This window comes from Bombina bombina, chromosome 2 (genome assembly GCF_027579735.1).
Source record: "Bombina bombina isolate aBomBom1 chromosome 2, aBomBom1.pri, whole genome shotgun sequence".
NCBI classification, from domain to species: Eukaryota; Metazoa; Chordata; class Amphibia; order Anura; family Bombinatoridae; genus Bombina; species Bombina bombina.
The window spans coordinates 566852751-566874088 of NC_069500.1; the positions used below are offsets into that span (position 1 = coordinate 566852751).

General features: G+C 40.8%; 1 protein-coding gene across 3 annotated transcripts in view; it reads left to right on the top strand.

The window, feature by feature from the left end:
* AGTPBP1 (ATP/GTP binding carboxypeptidase 1) overlaps window positions 1-21338 on the top strand; it is a 362468-nt gene that overhangs the window by 240524 nt on the left and 100606 nt on the right. For all 3 annotated transcript variants that reach the window (XM_053702435.1, XM_053702434.1, XM_053702437.1), the window contains 3 exons: window positions 2207-2290; window positions 18116-18202; window positions 18283-18431. In XM_053702435.1, the coding sequence (XP_053558410.1) occupies window positions 2207-2290; window positions 18116-18202; window positions 18283-18431 (320 nt within the window). The remainder of the gene's footprint in view (window positions 1-2206; window positions 2291-18115; window positions 18203-18282; window positions 18432-21338) is intronic.

A 21338-nucleotide genomic window follows, 5' to 3' on the forward strand; every position in this document is an offset into this window, starting at 1 on the left:
ACATTTACTTTTTCATTCAAAAATAGCTGTAACATTTTTCACTGCTGATCTTTTATATCACCTTAACCTAAAAATGTTTTGTAGATGAACCATTTATATAACCCATACAGGGTATGTTTTGTAAAAAAAAGTATAGTTTTGCTTATTTTTTAAATAACTTTGTGTTGATTCTCAGACTCCTAACCAAGTACCAAAATTTTAGAAGTAGGCTGTTGTCTACCTACTCCAGCTTTTTTTTGTGTGTAAAGGGTCTTTTCGTATGCAAAGGAAGGTGGAGGGGGGAGTGTCTGCTCTTTTTGCTTTCCAGCCCATTTTGATGGGTGTTCCAGCTAATCTTTTGAACAGAGCTAAACTGGGAGATTCTAAATACGTTTTAAAAGGTTTTATACTGGATATTTAGATCAGTATCTGTGCATATTACTCTTTATAGTAGTGTCTATTGCATGCAGTTATATAAACATTAGTGTATACTGTCCCTTTAAAGGGATATGACACCTAACAGTTTTCTTTTTTGATTCAGCCAGAGCATACAATTTAAAAACAGTTTCCAGTTTACTTGTATTATCAAATTTGCTTTGTTCCCATGGTATTCTTTGTTGCAGAGATGCCTACGTAGGTGTCTTGAGCACTGCATGGCAGGAAATAGTACTGCCATCTAGTGGTCTTGCAAATGAATAACCGTCTTGCAAATCTGCAGCCATATAGCGATCTACACATGTACGCGCACCTGAGCATACTTCCCTGCTTTCCAACAAAAGATACCAAGAAAACAGAAAATGTGATCATAGAAATACATTAGAAATGTATTTAAAATTGCATGCCCTATCTGAATCGTGAAAGAAAAATGTTGTGTTTCATTTCCCTTTAACTTAGGAATAAATACAAATACAATTATAGCTATCTAAATGTGTGTCCCTACTTACACTTCTCTTACTGAGTTTTGCGTAGAATTTGTATTGTTGGTTATGTTCAATAGCTCTCACAGTGCCAGTAAATCGGCTAAGCAAGGCTTGTTTTTTTATGTTTTGCATTAGGCAAAGAAATTTCTAGCTCACATTTAATCTTCACCATTAAGTTTCAGGAACGGTTGATTTAAGCAGATATTTATAAGCATCTTAATCATTAACAAATTAGAATTATTAGGCATTTTAATCAATGGAATTACATTTTTAAAGCCAGCGTATACTTAGTAGTGCCAGGCGTTGCTTATAATAATACTCGCAACCAACTGTCTTAAAAAGTGGATAGACAATGCAGATATTTTTTACGGTAAAGTTCTATTTACTAAGAGTAAAAAACAGTTCTTTTGTGTTCTAGGGGAGAGGATGGAGTCACACAAGAAGCAAGTTATAGAAGTGCATTTATCACAGTCCAAACCGCTTGCTATGATTACAAATTATACTTAGTAATTATTAAGTTAATGACTTGTGTTTTTAAATGCATGCTAGAACATTTGGGGGTAAGAAATACCTTGAATTGAAAATATGTGGTTAAAGGGACAGTCAACACCAGAAGTTTTGTTGTTTAAAAAGATAGATAATCCCTTTATTACCCATTCCCCAATTTTGCATAACCAACACAGTTATAATAATAAACTTTTTACCTCTGTAATTACCTTGTATCTATGTCCCTGCAAACTGCCCCTTATTTTAGTTCTTTTGACAGATTGCATTTTAGCCAAACAGTGCTAAATCTTAGGTAACTTCACGTGTATGAGCTCAATGTTATCTATATGACACACATGAACTAACGCCCTCTAGTGGTCAAAATGGATTTAGATTAGAGGCGTTCTTCAAGGTCTAAGAAATTAGCATGTGAGCTTACCTAGGTTTAGCTTTCAACTAAGAATGCCAAGAGAACAAAGCAAAATTGGTGATAAAAGTAAATTGAAAAGTTGTTTAAAATTACATGAACTATTTGAATTATGAAAGTTTATTTTGGACTTGACTGTCCCTTTTAAAGCTGACTACAATTTACATATCAATAATATTTTTTGAGCAAGCAAATCTACACTGAGCACAGTGATATACAAGTCATACATTTTATTCTATTATCTAAATCTACTAAAGTGAAAATTTGACAAAACACTAAAGTTTTATTATGCTGCTGTCTGTCTCATAACATTGAATGAAATATAGACAGTGGTTTTATGCTCATGCTTTTATGTGTTTGTAGAGGCAGATCTAACTCTTTCTTCTTATCACAGGACAAAAATTTCTCAAGATATTGAAAGAATGATTCATCCAAATGACATCATAGATAGAGTAATATACGATCTTGATAACCCAAGGTAAGTACTGTGCCATAATAATAATAATAATGCTAATAATAATAATAATGCATGTTAATAAGTCAGCTACTGTACTACAGGGGTGGTCTGATTTTAAAGGGTCAAGTAGTGCTTTTATAAGTGTGTATTGAATGTTGTAACACATTTGTATTACATAAATCACTTGTTTTATGACCTCAGTTATTATGCATAATATACATGTGCAGAAACAGATTTACACATATATTACTGCTGTCTGTGTAGAATAGGAAAACTGGACAAAAGTCTTATGATCTACTTGTCACAGCTACAGGTTGACAATGGACATTCACATTGATCCACATTGATGCATTACAGTTTTGTATAGAAGCATTTTTGTAATATACATGCATGCATTAGCAAAAATGCTTCTAATAAAAGCTATAGCTGCTTCAAAAGTGTATTTAAGTATGCACCGTGCACCAGCATTTTAAACACAGCACTTGCTCAGAGAGCCTAAGGTGCTTGTACCATCTGGTAATGACTCAATTTGTTAATTGCTGACATGATATAAGCCCCACTGACCCTCTTAAGCAGCTGCAGTATTTGAAATGCTGGTGCACTGAAAATATCTAGATATGTGTCACATGCACGTGCAGAGAAAAATGTTAACACTAAAACAGTGATAACTTTTGCAAATATGTTTGTTTTCCAAGATGTAATTCATAGCTGTAGTTTTTGTGTTTTGTACAAATAGTGATATTTATTTTCCAGTCTTTTGGTATTTGTTGTTTTGTCAAGAACCTATGATACATGCAGCATTTGCTTTTACATTGCTTGTAGTATTGCTTTCTCTTGTTAAGTGTGTTCAGTCCACGGGTCATCCATTACTTATGGGATATATTCTCCTTCCCAACAGGAAGTTGCAAGAGGATCACCCAAGCAGAGCTGCTATATAGCTCCTCCCCTCACATGTCATATCCAGTCATTCTCTTGCAACCCTCAACAAAGAAGGAGGTCGCGAGAGGAGCTGGAGTTTTTACTTAATTATTCTTCAATCAAAAGTTTGTTATTTTAAATGGCACCGGAGTGTGCTGTTTTTCTATCTCAGGCAGTATTTGGAAGAAGAAACTGCCTGCGTTTTCTATGATCTTAGCAGGCGTAACTAAGATCCACTGGCTGTTCTCGATATTCTGAGGAGTGGGGTAACTTCAGAAAATGGGAATAGCATGCGGGGTCTCCCGCAAATGAGGTATGTGCAGTACAATATTTTCTGGGAATGGAATTGACTAAGAAAACACTGCTGTTACCCGTATGATGTAAGTACAGCCTTAAATGCAGTAGTAGTGACTGGTATCAGGCTGATAAATGTATGCACAGTAGAGTTATTTTCTAGGGACTAGAATTTGACTGAAAAAATACTGTTAATACTGATATAATGTGTGAGCCTTAACTGCAGTAGAAGCGACTGGTAGCAGGCTTAGTAATAACTACACAGCATCTGAAATGTTGTTTTTTAAAACGTTTACTGGCATGTTAATCGTTTTGTGAGGTACTTTGGTGATAAATCTTTTTGGGCATGATTTTTTTCCACACGGCTAACGTATATTTCTGCATAGAAACCGTTATATCAGGTCTCCCACTGTTGTAATAGGAGTGGGAGGGACATTTTTTTAGCGCCTTGTTGCGCAGTTAAAATTCTAGCACAGTCTTCCTGCTTCTTCCTCTTTGATCCAGGACGTCTCCAGAGAGCTCAGGGATCTTCAAAATTTGTTTTTGAGGGAGGTAATCAGTCACAGCAGACCTGTGACAGTGGTTTGACTGTGATAAAAGCGTTAAATCTTAATTTGATATCCGTTTTTTTGGGTACTGAGGGGTTAATCATCCTTTTGCTAATGGGTGCAATCCTCTGCTAATTAATACATTTAAAGAATTGTTGACTATAACTGAACTAGTTCTTTGTTCTTCAATTGTGTTTTTTAAAATAAGCGCTGCAGCGTTTTTTATATTGCTTGTAAACTTATTGAAGTAATTTCCAAGCTTGCTAGCTTCATTGCTAGTCTGTTTAAACATGTCTGATACAGAGGAATCTGCTTGTTCATTATGTTTAAAAGCCGATGTGGAGCCCAATAGAAATATGTGTACCAATTGTATTGATATTACTTTGAATAAAAGTCAATCTGTACCGATAAAGAAATTATCACCAGACAACGAGGGGGAAGTTATGCCGTCTAACTCTCCTCACGTGTCAGTACCTTCGTCTCCCGCTCGGGAGGTGCGTAAGATTGAGGCGTCAAGTACATCAAGGCCCTTACAAATCACTTTACATGATATGGCTAATGTTATGAAAGAAGTATTATACAATATGCCCGAGTTAAGAGGCAAGCGCGACAGCTCTGGGTTAAGGACAGAGCACGCCGATGACACGAGAGCCATGTCTGATACTGCGTCACAATTTGCAGAACTTGAGGACGGAGAGCTTCATTCTGTGGGTGACGGTTCTGATTCGGGGAGACCGGATTCAGAAATTTAAAATTTTAAATTTAAGCTTGAGAACCTCCGCGTGTTACTAGGGGAGGTGTTAGCGGCTCTGAATGATTGTGACACGGTGGCAATCCCAGAGAAATTATGTAGGCTGGATAAATACTATGCGGTACCGGTGTGTACTGACGTTTTTTCCTATACCAAAGAGGCTTACAGAGATTATTAGCAAGGAGTGGGATAGACCCGGTGTGCCCTTTTCCCCTCCTCCGATATTTAGAAAAATGTTCCCTATAGACGCCACCACACGAGACTTATGGCAGACGGTCCCTAAGGTGGAGGGAGCAGTTTCTACTTTAGCCAAGCGTACCACTATCCCGGTGGAGGATAGCTGTGCTTTCTCAGATCCAATGGATAAAAAATTAGAGGGTTACCTTAAGAAAATGTTTGTTCAACAAGGTTTTATATTACAGCCTCTTGCATGCATTGCGCCTGTCACTGCTGCAGCGGCATTCTGGTTTGAGTCTCTGGAAGAGGCGATTCGCACAGCACCATTGGATGAATCTTTGAGCAAGATTAGAACCCTTAAGCTGGCTAATGCGTTTGTTTCGGATGCCGTAGTGCATTTAACCAAACTTACGGCTAAGAATTCCGGATTCGCCATACAGGCGCGCAGAGCGCTATGGCTTAAATCCTGGTCAGCAGATGTAACTTCTAAGTCTAAACTACTAAACATTCCTTTCAAAGGGCAGACCTTATTCGGGTCCGGCTTGAAGGAAATTATTGCTGACATTACTGGAGGTAAGGGCCACACCCTTCCTCAGGACAGGGCCAAATCAAAGGCCAAACAGTCTAATTTTCGTGCCTTTCGTAATTTCAAGGCAGGAGCAGCATCAACTTCCTCCGCTCCAAAACAGGAAGGAACTACTGCTCGTTACAGACAGGGTTGGAAAGGCAACCAGTCATGGAACAAGGGCAAGCAGGCCAGAAAGCCTACTTCCGCCCCTAAGACAGCATGAAGACAGGGCCCCCTTTCCGGAGACGGATCTAGTGGGGGGCAGACTTTCTCTCTTCGCCCAGGCTTGGGCAAGAGAAGTACAAGATCCCTGGACGTTGGAGATTATATCTCAGGGATACCTTCTGGATTTCAAAACTTCTCCTCCACAAGGGAGGTTTCATCTGTCAAGATTATCAACAAACCTAGTAAAGAAAGAGGCATTTCTACAATGTGTACAAGACCTCTTAGTGATGGGAGTGATCCACCCAGTTCCGCGAACGGAACAGGGGCAAGGGTTTTATTCAAATCTGTTTGTGGTTCCCAAGAAAGAGGGAACCTTCAGACCAATCTTAGACTTAAAAATCTTAAACAAATTCCTAAGGGTTCCATCGTTCAAGATGGAAACCATTCGGACCATCCTACCCATGATCCAAGAGGGTCAATATATGACCACAGTGGACTTAAAGGATGTCTACCTTCACATACCGATTCACAAAGATCATTATCGGTACCTAAGGTTTGCCTTTCTAGACAGGCATTACCAGTTTGTAGCTCTTCCCTTCGGGTTAGCTACGGCCCCAAGAATTTTTACAAAGGTTCTGGGCTCACTTCTGGCGGTACTAAGACAGGCATAGCGGTGGCTCCGTACCTAGACGACATTCTGATACAAGCGTCAAGTTTTCAAAATGCAAAGTCTCATACAGAGATAGTTCTAGCATTTCTGAGGTCGCATGGGTGGAAAGTGAACGTGGAAAAGAGTTCTCTGTTACCACTCACAAGGGTCCCTTTTCTAGGGACTCTTATAGATTCTGTAGAGATGAAGATTTACCTGACGGAGTCCAGGTTATCAAAGATTCTCAATGCTTGCTGTGTACTTCACTCCATTCCAAGCCCATCAGTAGCTCAGTGCATGGAAGTAATCGGCTTAATGGTCGCGGCAATGGACATAGTGCCATTTGCGCACCTACATCTCAGACCGCTGCAACTATGCATGCTAAGTCAATGGAACGGGGATTACTCAGATTTGTCCCCTTTGCTAAACCTGGACCAGGAGACCAGAGATTCTCTTCTCTGGTGGTTGTCACGGGTTCATCTGTCCAAAGGAATGACTTTTCGCAGACCAGATTGGACGATTGTAACAACAGATGCCAGCCTACTAGGCTGGGGAGCAGTCTGGAACTCCCTGAAGGCTCAGGGATTGTGGACTCAGGAGGAGAGACTCCTCCCGATAAACATTCTAGAATTAAGAGCAATATTCAATGCTCTTCTAGCTTGGCCTCAGTTAGCAACACTGAGGTTCATCAGATTTCAGTTGGACAACATCACGACTGTGGCTTACATCAATCATCAAGGGGGAACCAGGAGTTCCCTAGCGATGTTGGAAGTCTCGAAGATAATTCGCTGGGCAGAGTCTCACTCTTGCCACCTGTCAGCGATCTACATCCCAGGCGTGGAGAACTGGGAGGCGGATTTTCTAAGTCGCCAGACTTTTCATCCGGGGGAGTGGGAACTCCACCCGGAGGTATTTGCTCAACTGATTCGTCGTTGGGGCAAACCGGATCTGGATCTCATGGCATCTCGCCAGAACGCCAAGCTTCCTTGTTACGGATCCAGGTCCAGGGACCCGGGTGCGGTGCTGGTAGATGCACTAGCAGCCCCTTGGGTTTTCAACATAGCTTATGTGTTTCCACCTTTTCCGTTGCTACCTCGACTGATTGCCAGGATCAAACAGGAGAGAGTATCAGTGATTCTGATAGCGCCTGCGTGGCCACGCAGGACCTGGTATGCAGACCTAGTGGACATGTCGTCCTGTCCACCATGGTCTCTACCCCTGAGGCAGGACCTTCTAATTCAGGGTCCTTTCAACCATCCAAACCTAATTTCTCTGAGGCTGACTGCTTGGAAATTGAACGCTTGATTCTATCAAAGCGTGGGTTTTCGGATTCGGTTATTGATACATTAATACAGGCTCGGAAACCTGTTACCAGAAAAATTTACCACAAGATATGGCGTAAATATTTATATTGGTGTGAATCCAAGAGTTACTCATGGAGTAAGGTTAGGATTCCTAGGATATTGTCTTTTCTACAAGAGGGTTTAGAAAAGGGCTTATCCGCTAGTTCACTAAAGGGACAGATTTCTGCTCTGTCTATTCTTTTACACAAGCGTCTGGCAGAGAATCCAGACGTCCAGGCTTTTTGTCAGGCTTTGGCTAGGATTAAGCCTGTGTTTAAAACTGTTGCTCCTCCGTGGAGCTTAAACTTGGTTCTTAAAGTTCTTCAGGGTGTTCCGTTTGAACCCCTTCATTCCATTGATATTAAGCTTTTATCTTGGAAAGTTCTGTTTTTGATGGCTATTTCCTCGGCTTGAAGAGTCTCTGAGTTATCTGCCTTACATTGTGATTCTCCTTATCTGATCTTTCATTCAGACAAGGTAGTCCTGCGTACTAAACCTGGGTTTTTACCTAAGGTTGTTTCTAACAGGAATATCAATCAAGAGATTGTTGTTCCATCGTTATGCCCTAATCCTTCAAAGAAGGAACGTCTTTTGCATAATCTAGACGTGGTCCGTGCCCTGAAGTTCTACTTACAGGCAACTAAAGATTTTCGACAAACTTCTTCTCTGTTTGTCGTTTACTCTGGACAGAGGAGAGGTCAAAAGGCTTCGGCTACCTCTCTCTCTTTTTGGCTTCGTAGCATAATACGCTTAGCCTACGAGACTGCTGGACAGCAGCCTCCTGAAAAAATTACAGCTCATTCCACTAGAGCTGTGGCTTCCACCTGGGCCTTTAAGAATGAGGCCTCTGTTGAACAGATTTGCAAGGCTGCAACTTGGTCTTCACTTCATACTTTTTCCAAATTTTACAAATTTGACACTTTTGCTTCTTCGGAGGCTGTTTTTGGGAGAAAGGTTCTACAGGCAGTGGTTCCTTCTGTTTAATGTTCCTGCCTTGTCCCTCCCATCATCCGTGTACTTTAGCTTTGGTATTGGTATCCCATAAGTAATGGATGACCCGTGGACTGAACACACTTAACAAGAGAAAACATAATTTATGCTTACCTGAAAAATTTATTTCTCTTGTAGTGTGTTTAGTCCATGGCCCGCCCTGTCTTTTTGAGGCAGGTTCTAAATTTTAAATTATAACTCCAGTCACCACTGCACCCTATAGTTTCTCCTTTCTCGTCTTGTTTCGGTCGAATGACTGGATATGACATGTGAGGGGAGGAGCTATATAGCCGCTCTGCTTGGGTGATCCTCTTGCAACTTCCTGTTGGGAAGGAGAATATATCCCATAAGTAATGGATGACCTGTGGACTGAACACACTACAAGAGAAATAAATTTATCAGGTAAGCATAAATTATGTTTTTTACATTGTTTGTAATATTGTTTTTTACGTTGTTTGTAATATTGTTTTTTACATTGTTTGTAGTATTGTTTTTCACATTGTTTGTAGTATTGTTTTTACTATTGTTCTTATTTTTGCAAACTTTTGATAAGCATACTGCAATAATGCTTGTAATGGAATTTGAAATGCAATGCTTTGCATTCCAGGTCTGTCAAATTATTTTTTAATAAATCTAAATTCTGTAAATGGTATTTATTGGATATTTTAAAGAATGTTTGTAACTTAGATTTTTTTTTAATTTAAAGTTGAAAATTAAAAGTAGGAAGGTGTTGTTTAAGGTTTAGACTAGGGGTGGGCAGACTTTTGTAAGGCAATGGCTTCCTCTAATTTTATTCCAAGTGACGTGGTCACCTAACTAAAAAAAACACCTTTAATAATAAATACAGCCGCACTCTTTATTTACTGCGAGAGCTCTCTCTTTACGTCACACTGGGACCATCAAGCAACCTTATCTGTGTACCGCGCCTGTGTATGAATAAGTAGTCTCACAATCAAGATGGTTCGAGTCTAGGGCTAGCGGAGTAGTCAAGCCTGGAACACATGGGAAACCCACAGCTCAGGTACAACGATGACAATGAACTATTCTCAGCCAATCATAAACAGACTCATTCTACAAAGTAATTTTATTGGCTGGACGCCATGTTGATTAACGGGGTCTCCATCTGTCCGCTACTAGCTGAAGGCTACTGCTAATAGTTGGGACAGCGACAGCGGCAGGCTCTGTACCGCCTACACTGGTATAGCAGCAACAGCACTGACCTGCACAATTTGGTGACAATAAATTCTGGGGACAGAAAGCTGCAGAAACTAGCACAAAATATAGCTAATATTAGTGTGTCAGAGAAAGTATCAGAGAGCAGCATCAAAGCCTGGTACAGAGTAAGTAAAAGAACCTGAGGGGAAGTAACAGACCCTTGGGGGAAAAAAAAACTCCAGACCATTCACCCAGCAGATCTTGGTGACAAGTAACGGAGGACAGAACTAGAAAGTAGCAGCAGAATATCAGACAGAGCAGGACCTGGAACTGCCAAACCCAGGGATACTGAGCAGCATCTCAGCCTGGCGCATGAAGAGTCTGTACTATGGACTGACTGCTCTTGAGACAAAAAGTAGGAGAGTTTGGGACAGGCAGTAACCAAAGCTGGGGCTGCGAATTCAGCTACAGTCGCGTACCACATGCTGAAGTACATATACCACCGTCATAGACTCATAGCCGATTTCAAAAGTCTGCATAAGAGAAACATTTCTCATACATCTACGATGAAGAGGCTCTTCACTCATAATCTAGATGTGTGAGAAATGTTTCTCTTATTATGCAGACTTTTGAAATCTTCCAGGCAGTCACCTCAAAATTCACTCGCGGTCCACTGGGGATGCAGGGAGAGTCTTTCAGCGAACCCATCCAGACTCATATTAACAGCTCTTTAAGAAATCGGCGTTGACGAGTTTTGCTGCCTGCTTTCGTCACTCATGTCCATGTCAGAAGCGCTGCTACAATCTGTCAAACTTGAAGGACCGTGTCGCTGTTCCACGGCATAGATTCCGGTAAGATCGTTTCATTATCTCACACACATGTTAACGATAGAAGACAGGGTCAAAGTGGGACTCCTTTATCTTTATGGAATCAAGGGTTAACCCCTTAACGACTCATGTCGTACAGGGTACATCTTGCACAAACTGGTCTTAAAAGACCAGCGACGTACCCTGTACGACGTTTGGGTTTAAAGCGGCTGGAAGCGATCCTGATCGCTTCCAGCCGCTTTACGGTTATTGCAGTGATGCCTCGATATCGAGGAATCCTGCAATAACCCTTCTTACCCCTCCGGTGCAGAGAGAGACGCTCTGTGGCCCTCTCTGCACCGGACATCAATGGCCGAAAATCGATGGTGGGTGGGAGCCAAAGTGGGAGGCAGGTGGGCGGCCATCGATGGGCGGCCATCGATGGCTTTTATGATTAAGAGGGGGGGTGGTCGCCGGGGGCACGCACGGGCGCACGCACGGGCGCACGCGTGCACGGTGGGTGGCAGACGCGCGCATGCACTGGGAGGGAGAGGGTGCCTCTGCACTACAGAAAAAAAAGAATACTTCTAAGTGGGAGAAAGGGGGAGGGAATGGGTTAATAAATAGCTAAGGGATCTGGGAGGATGGTCTTTGGGGTGGAAGCTACACTACAAAAAAAAATATAAATAAAAATATATATATATTATTGTATAGACTGGATACTGCCAGACAGCTGCCAGTACCCAATATGGCACCAAATAAGGTAGAGGATGAGGGTTAGAGAGCTGTTTGGGGGGGGGGATCAGGGAGGTTGGGGGCTAAGGGGGCACCCTACACAGCAGCATATGTAAATATGCTATATATATATATATATATATATATATATATATATATATATATAATACCTTTTTATTTTAGTACTGGCAGACTTTCTGCCAGAACTTAAGATGGCGGGGACAATTGTGGGGTGGGGGAGGGAAGAGAGCTGTTTGGGAGGGATCAGGGGGTGTGATATGTCAGGTGGGAGGCTGAGCTCTACACTAAAGCTAAAATTAACTCTGCAAGCTCCCTACAAGCTACATAATTAACCCTGCACTGCTGGGCATAATACACGTGTGATGCGCAGCAGCATTTAGCGGCCTTCTAATTACCAAAAAGCAATGTCTGCTATTTCTGAACAAAGGGGATCCCAGAGAAGCATTTACAACCATTTATGCCATAATTGTACAAGCTGTTTGTAAATAATTTCAGTGAGAAACCTAAAATTGTGAAAAATTTAAAAAATGTTTTTATTTGATCACATTTGGCGGTGAAATGGTGGCATGAAATATACCAAGATGGGCCTAGATCAATACTTGGGGTTGTATACTACACTACACTAAAGCTAAAATTAACCCTAGAAGCTCCCTACATGCTAATTAACCCCTTCACTGCTGGGCAAAATACACGTGTGATGCGCAGTGGCATTTAGCGGCCTTCTAATTACCAAAAAGCAATGCCAAAGCCATATATGTCTGCTATTTCTGAACAAAGGGGATCCCAGAGAAGCATTTACAACCATTTATGCCATAATTGCACAAGTTGTTTGCAAATAATTTCAGTGAGAAAACTAAAGTTTTGATCGCATTTGGCAGTAAAATGGTGGCATGAAATATACCAAAATGGGCCTTGATCAATACTTTGGGATGTCTTCTAAAAAAAAATATATACATGTCAAGGGATATTTAGGGATTCCTGAAAGATATCAGTGTCCCAATGTAACTAGCGCTAATTTTGAAAAAAAGTGGTTTGGAAATAGCAAAGTGCTACTTGTATTTATTGCCCTATAACTTGCAAAAAAAGCAAAGAACATGTAAACATTGGGTATTTCTAAACTCAGGACAACATTTTTAAACTATTTAGCATGGGTGTTTTTTGGTGGTTGTAGATGTGTAACAGATTTTGGTGGTCAAAGTTAGAAAAAGTGTGTTTTTTTCCATTTTTTCCTCATACTTAATATTGTTTTTTTTTAGTAAATTATAAGACATGATCAAAAGAATGGTATATTTAGAAAGTCCATTTAATGGCGAGAAAAACGGTATATAATATGTGTGGATACAGTAAATGAGTAAGAGGAAAATTACAGCTAAACACAAACACCGCAGAAATGTAAAAATAGCCCTGGTCGAAAGATATTGAAAAATGGCCTTGTCCTTAAGGGGTTAAAGGGACATAAAACCTAATTCTTTCATGATTTTGATAGAACATCAAATTTTAAACAACTTTCTACTTTACTTCTAATATCATATTTTCTTTGTTTTCTTGTTATCCTTATTTGAAAAGCAGAAATGTAAGCTCAAGAGTGTGCACGTGTCTACAGCACTATATAGCAGCAGTTTTGCAACAATGTTATACATTAGCAGGAGCACTAGGTGGCAGCACTATTTCCTGTCATGTAGGGCTTCAGGCATGTGCACATTACCTACCTAGGTATCTCTTCAACAAAGAATAACATGAGAAAAAAATAAATTTGATAATAGAAGTAAATTGGAAACTTTTTAAAAATTGTATTCTCTATCTGAATCATGAAAGTAATTTTTTGGGTTTAATGTCCCTTTAATATCTCCTGAGGGGGATTTTTGAACAGTGTTTTTTTTTAAATCATATTTGTTATGTAATTTACACTGCTTATGTGTAAGAACGTTTGGGCTCTTAGGATGATACGGAACGTACAGGTTATTTTCATTTTGAAAGCTGCACAGTTTCTTTATATTAAGCTGGCGCGCTTCTCCTTAGCAGGGGCAGGTCCTGCATAAGCACCATGTGACCGGGAATGGTCACGTTTTTTCCCCCCGCTTCTGATTTTTGACCGGGTTTCTGTGGAGAGGACCATCTTCTCTATCTGGGTCACAGGAGGTGGTGAGTGCCCCAGCCATTGGGGGTATAAGGTGCCAGTTGTTTTTCCTTTTCTATAATTTGAAATAGACGAGTTATGGAGGATTCGGATATTTTAGAGGGGGATCCCTCAGATACAGAATTTGATACCTGTGTATATTGTGAGGAGGCCCGGGTAATCCAGCCCTCTCAATTATGTTCCGTATGCCGCAAAAGAGTGTTTTCATCAACCAATGTTGAGATGTTAGAGACCACTGAGCCATCCGCCTCTGAGGACTCTTCGTCCAGTGAGGTGTGTTCCCTATATTCTGTTTTACATATGCAGTTTTCCCGAGTTCTGATCCTCCTTCATCTGGGAGGGGTTTGTTTCCACCAGAGGTTACTACACAGTTCCGCATGGCCATCTCTACGACCTTAGCGATGTTACCTATTCCTGCTACGCGTAAGCGAAGGGTTAATCCAGGCTCTTCTGCCCAAGGACATTCGTGTAAAATAACGATTGTGTTCGATCAGTCCTCTGGGGATGCGGTTCCCTCTGAGGCTTCAGAGGAAGAACCTCCAGGGTCGTAGTCTGCTGACTTGGGTTCTCCGACTTCGGAGGGCTTAGCATTTAGATTTAGATTGGCACACCTGCGTTTACTTCTGAGAGAGGTTTTGGGGATGTTACAGGTTTCCAGTACTGATCCGTCAGTTGAATCTCAGTCCTCTAAATCAGATAACGATCTTAATTAGACGAGTGGAGGATGGTGATATTCCTTGTCGTCTTGTTTCACTTTTTATTTTATCATTTATTTAGACGGGTTGTGTTAGAAACTCTTCTTAGAAGGACGTTTCGTCACATGGGATTTTTGATACAATCGACTTTGATGGTTAAGATTGTTGGAGACTTCCGGTGGAAGCTTATAGATTTCTGCTCGGGGTGATGGTTCCCCCGATATTTTTGATAAACATTTTTAAGCCTCCGAGCTTAATTTCTTTAATTTGATTATTCAGTTCTTGCTTTGCTGGAACTTAAGAAGTTTCGTTTTAGCCCTGGAGTGTTCCGGAAGATACGTCGTATCCTAGAGGACAGGCAGGACGTGTTGTGGATACTAATTAGGTCTGTTCCTTCTTACTACTTAAGAGAAGGATTTTTTTTTCTAGATTCCGGTCACGGTACAACAGGACCATCTATCCTAGTTAACAGGCTGGACCTGTTTAGGTATTATCTGGGATGGGTGCTTAATACTGGATCATATGGATCTAGGGGTCCTAGAGGCCGGAACTAGGCTTCTTTTCTGGGCAATTGTCTTGTCAGAGAAGGGGAAGTTTTTCAAGTGACCTTTGGAGTCATTGTTCCGGTATCTAACGCACTGCAGGAATATTTTCTTCCACTGTTGGTGCATGCCCTAATAGGGGGAGGGTCTTCCCATCCTAATTTGGTTCTATGATTTTTAAGCAGAGCTTATTAGTTCTTCTTTTTGCTGGAGAATGTTAGGTTCTTCCTTCCTTTGTTAGGAACAAGGATGTCTTTCCTGTTTCCTCCTTTTTGTGCAAATCCGGTTCTTAGGAACCGTATCTTACAGTAAACCTCCGTTCTGATCCTTCTTGGGATCTGGGGTTTAAAGTGGCAATATCCTGCTTCCACATTTTACAGTAGTTCCCCGGTCTCTCCCTTTCTGGGTTTCTTACCTTCGCCTGCTAATAGACTTTTAGGGATTTTCTCGTGTCTTTTCGATCCTCAGAGTTGGATCTAGACCTGAGTTGCTGGTGTCGACACCAGGGTGGATCTGGATTCTGTTTTGTCTTAGAGACAGGGATTTTTAACTACCCTGCCTAACAAGCTAAAGGCTTAGAGTTCAATCCTGCTATGGCAGCTTTCTTTAAATCCTAAGATCATGTGAATTTACCCATCGGGTTATGCCCTCCAGCCCCCTTCTGGTCTTTGACCCGAGGGTGGAGAGTGATATACACAGCCGAGGCCGTGACTTTGGCATGGTGTTGGTGATTCTGTCTTAACAAACTTACATGGAATACCTGTGGGGGAAATCAATCCCAGTGTTCCGTTCCGATCTCCCTGTTCTGAGAAATGTTTCTCTTAGTTCTCCCAGGGCGGTTTCGACCTTGTCACTTCCTTGTCCATGGGGAGAGAGTGTCCTAGGGAGGTCCGTGGGTTTGGAGTTTCCTTCCGATTATTCCTTTGGTTTATTAGCGAGTTCCTCCTTCGAAACGGGGGGTCTCCTGTTTAGTGGTGGGCGGAATCCCACGTCAGCTCATTGCCAGCGACCCTCTCTATGAGCGTACTCTTCAGGATCGGATGTCCCCTACAATCATTCCCTGCTTGAATGTTTGTATCGGATGGGGAAGCCGATCAAGCTTTCAAGGCGTCAGTGTTAGCTCCACCGCTTCTGTAGCAGAAGGTGGGTTTGACCCTGGGTGGGGCTCCGGCCTTTTCATCTTCAATATGCTAGACATCTAGCATTCCTTAGAGGTTTCTTTTTAACCTTCTTCTCTTTAGAACATGTCACTCTTTGTTGTGGATGGTCGATCCTAGCAGGAGCAGGCGTCAGTGAGACAGTTTGCTCCGTTTATATCTAGAGTTGTGTCGCAGTCCACGGACCTTGTTACAGGGGTCTGCTGGAGCAGGGTCCTTGTGTTCCTCACAATATGGACTCCCTGAGGCTGACTGAGTGGAATTAAACGTTTAGTCTTAGCCAATAGAGGTTTTTCTGAAAGAATGTTGATGCTCTCGTTTTAGCTCATAAGCAGGTGTATTGTCGCATCTCTCATAAGGGGTGTAGGACCTACTTCTTCTGGTATGTAGAGCGGGATTCTCCTGGCATAAGGTCAGGTTTTCCAGGATCCTTTCCTTTCTCCAGGATGCTCTGGAGAAGGGCCTTCTGTTAGCTCCCTTAAGGGAAAGATTTTGTCTGTTTTACTGCTCGAGAGGCTCACAGAGCTTCCAGATGTTCAGTCTTTTGTTCAGGCTTTGACTAGATCAGTCTCCGTTTGGGCTTATACATGGAGTTGACATTAAGATTTTCTGTCTTGAATGGTTCTTTTTTCTACTGGCTATTCCTTCAGTGCACAGAGTTTCTGAGATGGCTGCCTTGCAATGTGAGGTCCCTTACCTAGTTTTTCATGCGGCTAAGACTGTTCTCTCTGGGTTAGGTTTTCTTCCTATGGTTGTTTCAGATCACAACATCAATCGGGAGATTGTGGTTCCTTCCTTGTGTCCAGATGGAGCGATTATTTCTTTACTTGGATGTGGTTCGGGCCTTGAAGTTCTATCTTCAGGCTGCAAAGGAGTTTTGTCAGACTTCTTCCTTGTTTGTGTCTATTCTGGAAAGCGTAAGGGGCAGGAAGCCTCGTCCACTTCCTTGTTTTTCTGGTTGAGGAGCATGATTGCTTGGCAGCGGGACACAAGCCTCCTCAGAGAATTAAGGCTCATTCAACTAGAGCTGTGGCTTCCTCTTGGGTCTTTCAGAATGAGGCCTCAAGGGATCAGATTTGTAGGGCGACTACCTGGTCTTCCTTACATATTTTTTCAAAATTTTACATATTTGGTGTTTTTGCTTCAGCAGAAGCTGCTTTTGGGAGATAAAGGTTTGCAGGCTGTGGTGCTCTCAGAACAGGGTTCCGCCTCTCTTTTTACCCTCCTGTTTTCATTCAGTGTCTTCTAGAGCTTGGGTATATGTTTCCCACAAGTAAGGAATGAAGCAGTGGACTCTCCTCAAATTAAGAAGGAAAACATACATTATGCTTACCAGATCATTTCCTTTCCTTCTGTATGAGAGTCCACGGCCCCCGCGCGAATTCTCCGTTGGGCAGACTTAAATTTTGTTTTGTTCTTCTGGCACCATTTATACCCTGATATTTCTCCTACTGTTCCTTGTTCCCTCGGCAGAATGACTGGGGGATGAAGGAAGTGGGGGAGGTATTTAAGCCTTTGGCTGGGGTGTCTTTGCCTCCTCCTGGTGGCCAGGTTCTGTATTCTCACAAGTAAGGAATGAAGCCGTGGACTCTCCTCATACAGAAGGAAAGGAAATTATCTGGTAAGCATAATTTATGTTATTTTGCATTGACAGTATCACAATAATAACAATTAACTTTTTTTCTATGTGAAGAACATAGAAATGTAAAATATGTGTAATTCAATTTGTGTTTCGCGATTTAGGTCTAACACGGTTTTTGGGTTAGCACACATGAAAAATGTGATTGCGCGCTCGTGATTGTGTTCCCTTTCAACTTGTAATACGCGTGCTATTTCCGCCACATACTAAATTAATAAAACAAAGAGCATATCGCTTGTGAGCAAAAGTTAGCACGCTATTTGTAATCTAGTCCTATTAGTATAGGGCTATTCATGTAATAAACATGATAGTTTCACATAAAAACAATTGTACTCAATCAAGAGACTATTTTCTTGGCAAAATAATTAATGTAATGTGATGTTCCTTTCTGATCATTTTTATATGCTAAGAGTAGTACAAAGAGAAATTTAAAATTATTAAAACTTGACTGGGGAATATGCACTGACAGTTATACAAAATATCTGGAAAGCACAATTACGTTGAAAGAAATGTAGATTTATATCAATTCTCTATCTTCCCTTTCTATGCCCTGCAGCTGCCCTGAACCAGATGAGGCAGATGTTCTTAGGTTCAACTCTAAATTTGAATCTGGAAACCTACGGAAGGTCATTCAGATAAGAAAGTAAGACAGCCCTTCAATCCCTTGACTGCAGGAAATTCATGAAAGAAAGACAACAACTGCACATATGGTTTATTTTCCAGAAATGAATATGATCTTATTCTGAACTCGGATATAAACAGCAACCATTACCATCAGTGGTTTTACTTTGAAGTTGCTGGAATGAGGACAGGGGTTGCTTATCGATTTAACATCATTAACTGTGAGAAGTCCAACAGCCAGTTCAATTATGGTAAAGTGTTCACAAATTATTTGACTATTAATTTTGAAGGAAACGTCTATTAATAACTTACACCTAGATTACGAATTTTGCGTTGCGGCTTTTAACGCAAAAAAATTGGCAATTTCAGCATAAAAGCAGTAGCTCACTATTGGGAGTCGAATTAATAAGTAGTTTATGGGTGTTAGTGTACTTTGTAACACTTTAGTTATGAGTTTTGTGAAACATTTTTGTTACATAAAACCCATAACTACTGCTCTCAGATGGCGGTATGGATCGTGTCCATATAGGCTGTAACGCAAGCATTTTAGCCTGTAATGCAACGTCAATCCCGCACTCAAACAAATTACATTTTTGCATGGGATTTTCATAGCGCCGGTATTGCAGGTTGTGCGTTCAGGCTAAAAAGCTTGCGTTACAGCCTATACGGACAAGATCCATACCGCCATCTGAGAGCAGTAGTTATGGATTTAATGTAACAAACCTGTTTCACAAAACTCATAACTAAAGTGTTACAAAGTACACTAACACCCATAAACTACCTATTAACCCCTAAGCCACCACCCTCCCGCATCGCAATTACTATATTAAAGCTATTAACCCCTAATCTGCTGCCCACCCACATCACGACTATTAAATAAATGTATTAACCCCTAATCTGCCGCCCACCCACATTGCGGCTATTCAATAAAGTTATTAACCCCTAATCTGCCACCCACATCGACAACACTATTTAAATATATTAACCCCTATTTCCCCACACCCGACATCGCCGCCACTATAATAAAGTTATTAACCCCTATTCCACCGCTCCCCGACATCGCCGCCACTATATAAAGTTATTAACCCCTAAACTTCCAGCCTCTCACATTACCGCCACTAAATAAACCGATTAACCCCTAAACCACCGCCCTCACACATCGCAAAACACTAAATTAAACTATTAACCCCTAAACCTAACACCCCCTAACTTTAAATTAAAATTACAATATAACTCTTTTTTAAAAAAATAAAAACTTACCTGTGAAATAAATATAAACCTAACATTAAACTATAAATTAACTTAACCTTACTATTCTAATAAAATAAAAAAAAACTACCAATTAAAATATCTAAATTACAAATTTAAAAAAACCTAACACTACGAAAAAAATATAAAAATCTAAATTACAACTAAAAAAACCCAAATCCTATGAAAAATTAAAAAAATCTAAGTTTACCAAAAATTTTCAAAAATAAAAACAATTACACCTAACCTAATAGCCCTATTAAAATAAAAAAGCCCCCCCAAAATAAAAACACCCCCTAGTCTACAATAAACTACCAATAGGCCTTAAAAAGGCCTTTTGTAGGGCATTGCCCTAAAGAAATCGTCTCTTTTACCTGTAAAAAATACAAAGTCCCCACAACAGTAAAACCCACCCAACTAACCCCCCAAAATAAAAAACCTAACTCTAAAAAAATGTAAGCTACCCATTGCCCCAAAAGGGGCATTTGTATGGGCATTGCCCTTAAAATGGCATTTAGCTATTTTGCATTGACCTTAAAAGGGCATTCTGCTCTTTTTCAAGGCCCAAAGCCCTAATCTAAAAAAAAAAAAACCTACTCAAAAAAAAAAAAAAAAATACCGAACACTAACCCCAGAAGATCTACTCACAGTTTCTGAAGTCCATCCAGGTGGCGAGGTCTTCATCCAGGCGACGAGGTCTTCATCCAGGCGGCGAGGTCTTCATCTATCCCGGGGATGTCTTTTATCTTCATCCCGGTGGCGCGGAGCGGAACCATCCTGGATGCCGATGCCATCCTGCGTGGGGTGTCCTCGCCGCCGTACACTGAAGTTGAATGCAAGGTAGCCGTTTCAAAATGGCGTACCTTGCATTCCTATTGGCTGATTTGATTCTTCAAATTCAAATCAGCCAATAGGATGAGAGCTTCTGAAATCCTGTTGGCTGATTTGATAAAAACTTGTAATTTATCGCGAAAATAATCTCCTGAACACATAATAAACATAATTAAATATACCAAACAACAGAGAAAACACAATAAAAGCCGATGAGCTAATGAGCTCACACACAAAACAGATTGTTCCAGACATTTTCCAGAAAACGTTTGGGCAAATTAGTGTGACCCACATGCACCACAGTGTAATTAGCTTTGACCAAACAGTCTAGAGAAAATGCTAGAGGACCTGTGGATCTGCTAAGCAGCATATTAAAACCATCCACATAATCCCACATTGGTCCTGATATATGTTATAAAATTGCATATCACTTTAAAGCTCAACACCAGGACATAGTGGAGCAGTTTTATACCTGCAAATACCAAGTAGGCACCCAGGATCCAGGCTTCGGTAAATATTTGCCAGGACTAACTCTACGTTCAAGCTTGGATCCAGTTTGCCTACTTAGAATTTGCAGGCATCAAACTGCTCTGCTGTGTCCTGGTGTGTTTTTATGATGCAGCCTTGGTCATGCTTTGGTGTGAAGCAATTTCTACATAATCTCTTCTTCTTGTTTAAGCATTTACATATGTTTATGACTGCTTGTGCATAAATAACTTATAAAATTGCTACTGTGTGCTCCCCACCTTTTTTTAGTTTACATTTTAAAAGTGTATGTGTACAAGTCACCTCGGTATAAGCTAGCAGGTATTAAATGCTGCCAATTCATTTTACTTTTTACTATTCATGTTGTCACCTGTTTCCTTCTCTGCTGTGGCCAATTAGGGACAGCTATAAATGCACCACTACACTGTGCAAACAATGACAATGTGCGGAATATACCAGTGTTAAGTCAAAATCAATTTACAGAAAATGTGAATAAAATAAATAATGAAAATAAATATTTTTTTAACTACATAGAATTAAACATTTTATATTACAATCTCAAAGTGTTCAGTGTCCCTCTTAGTCATATACTG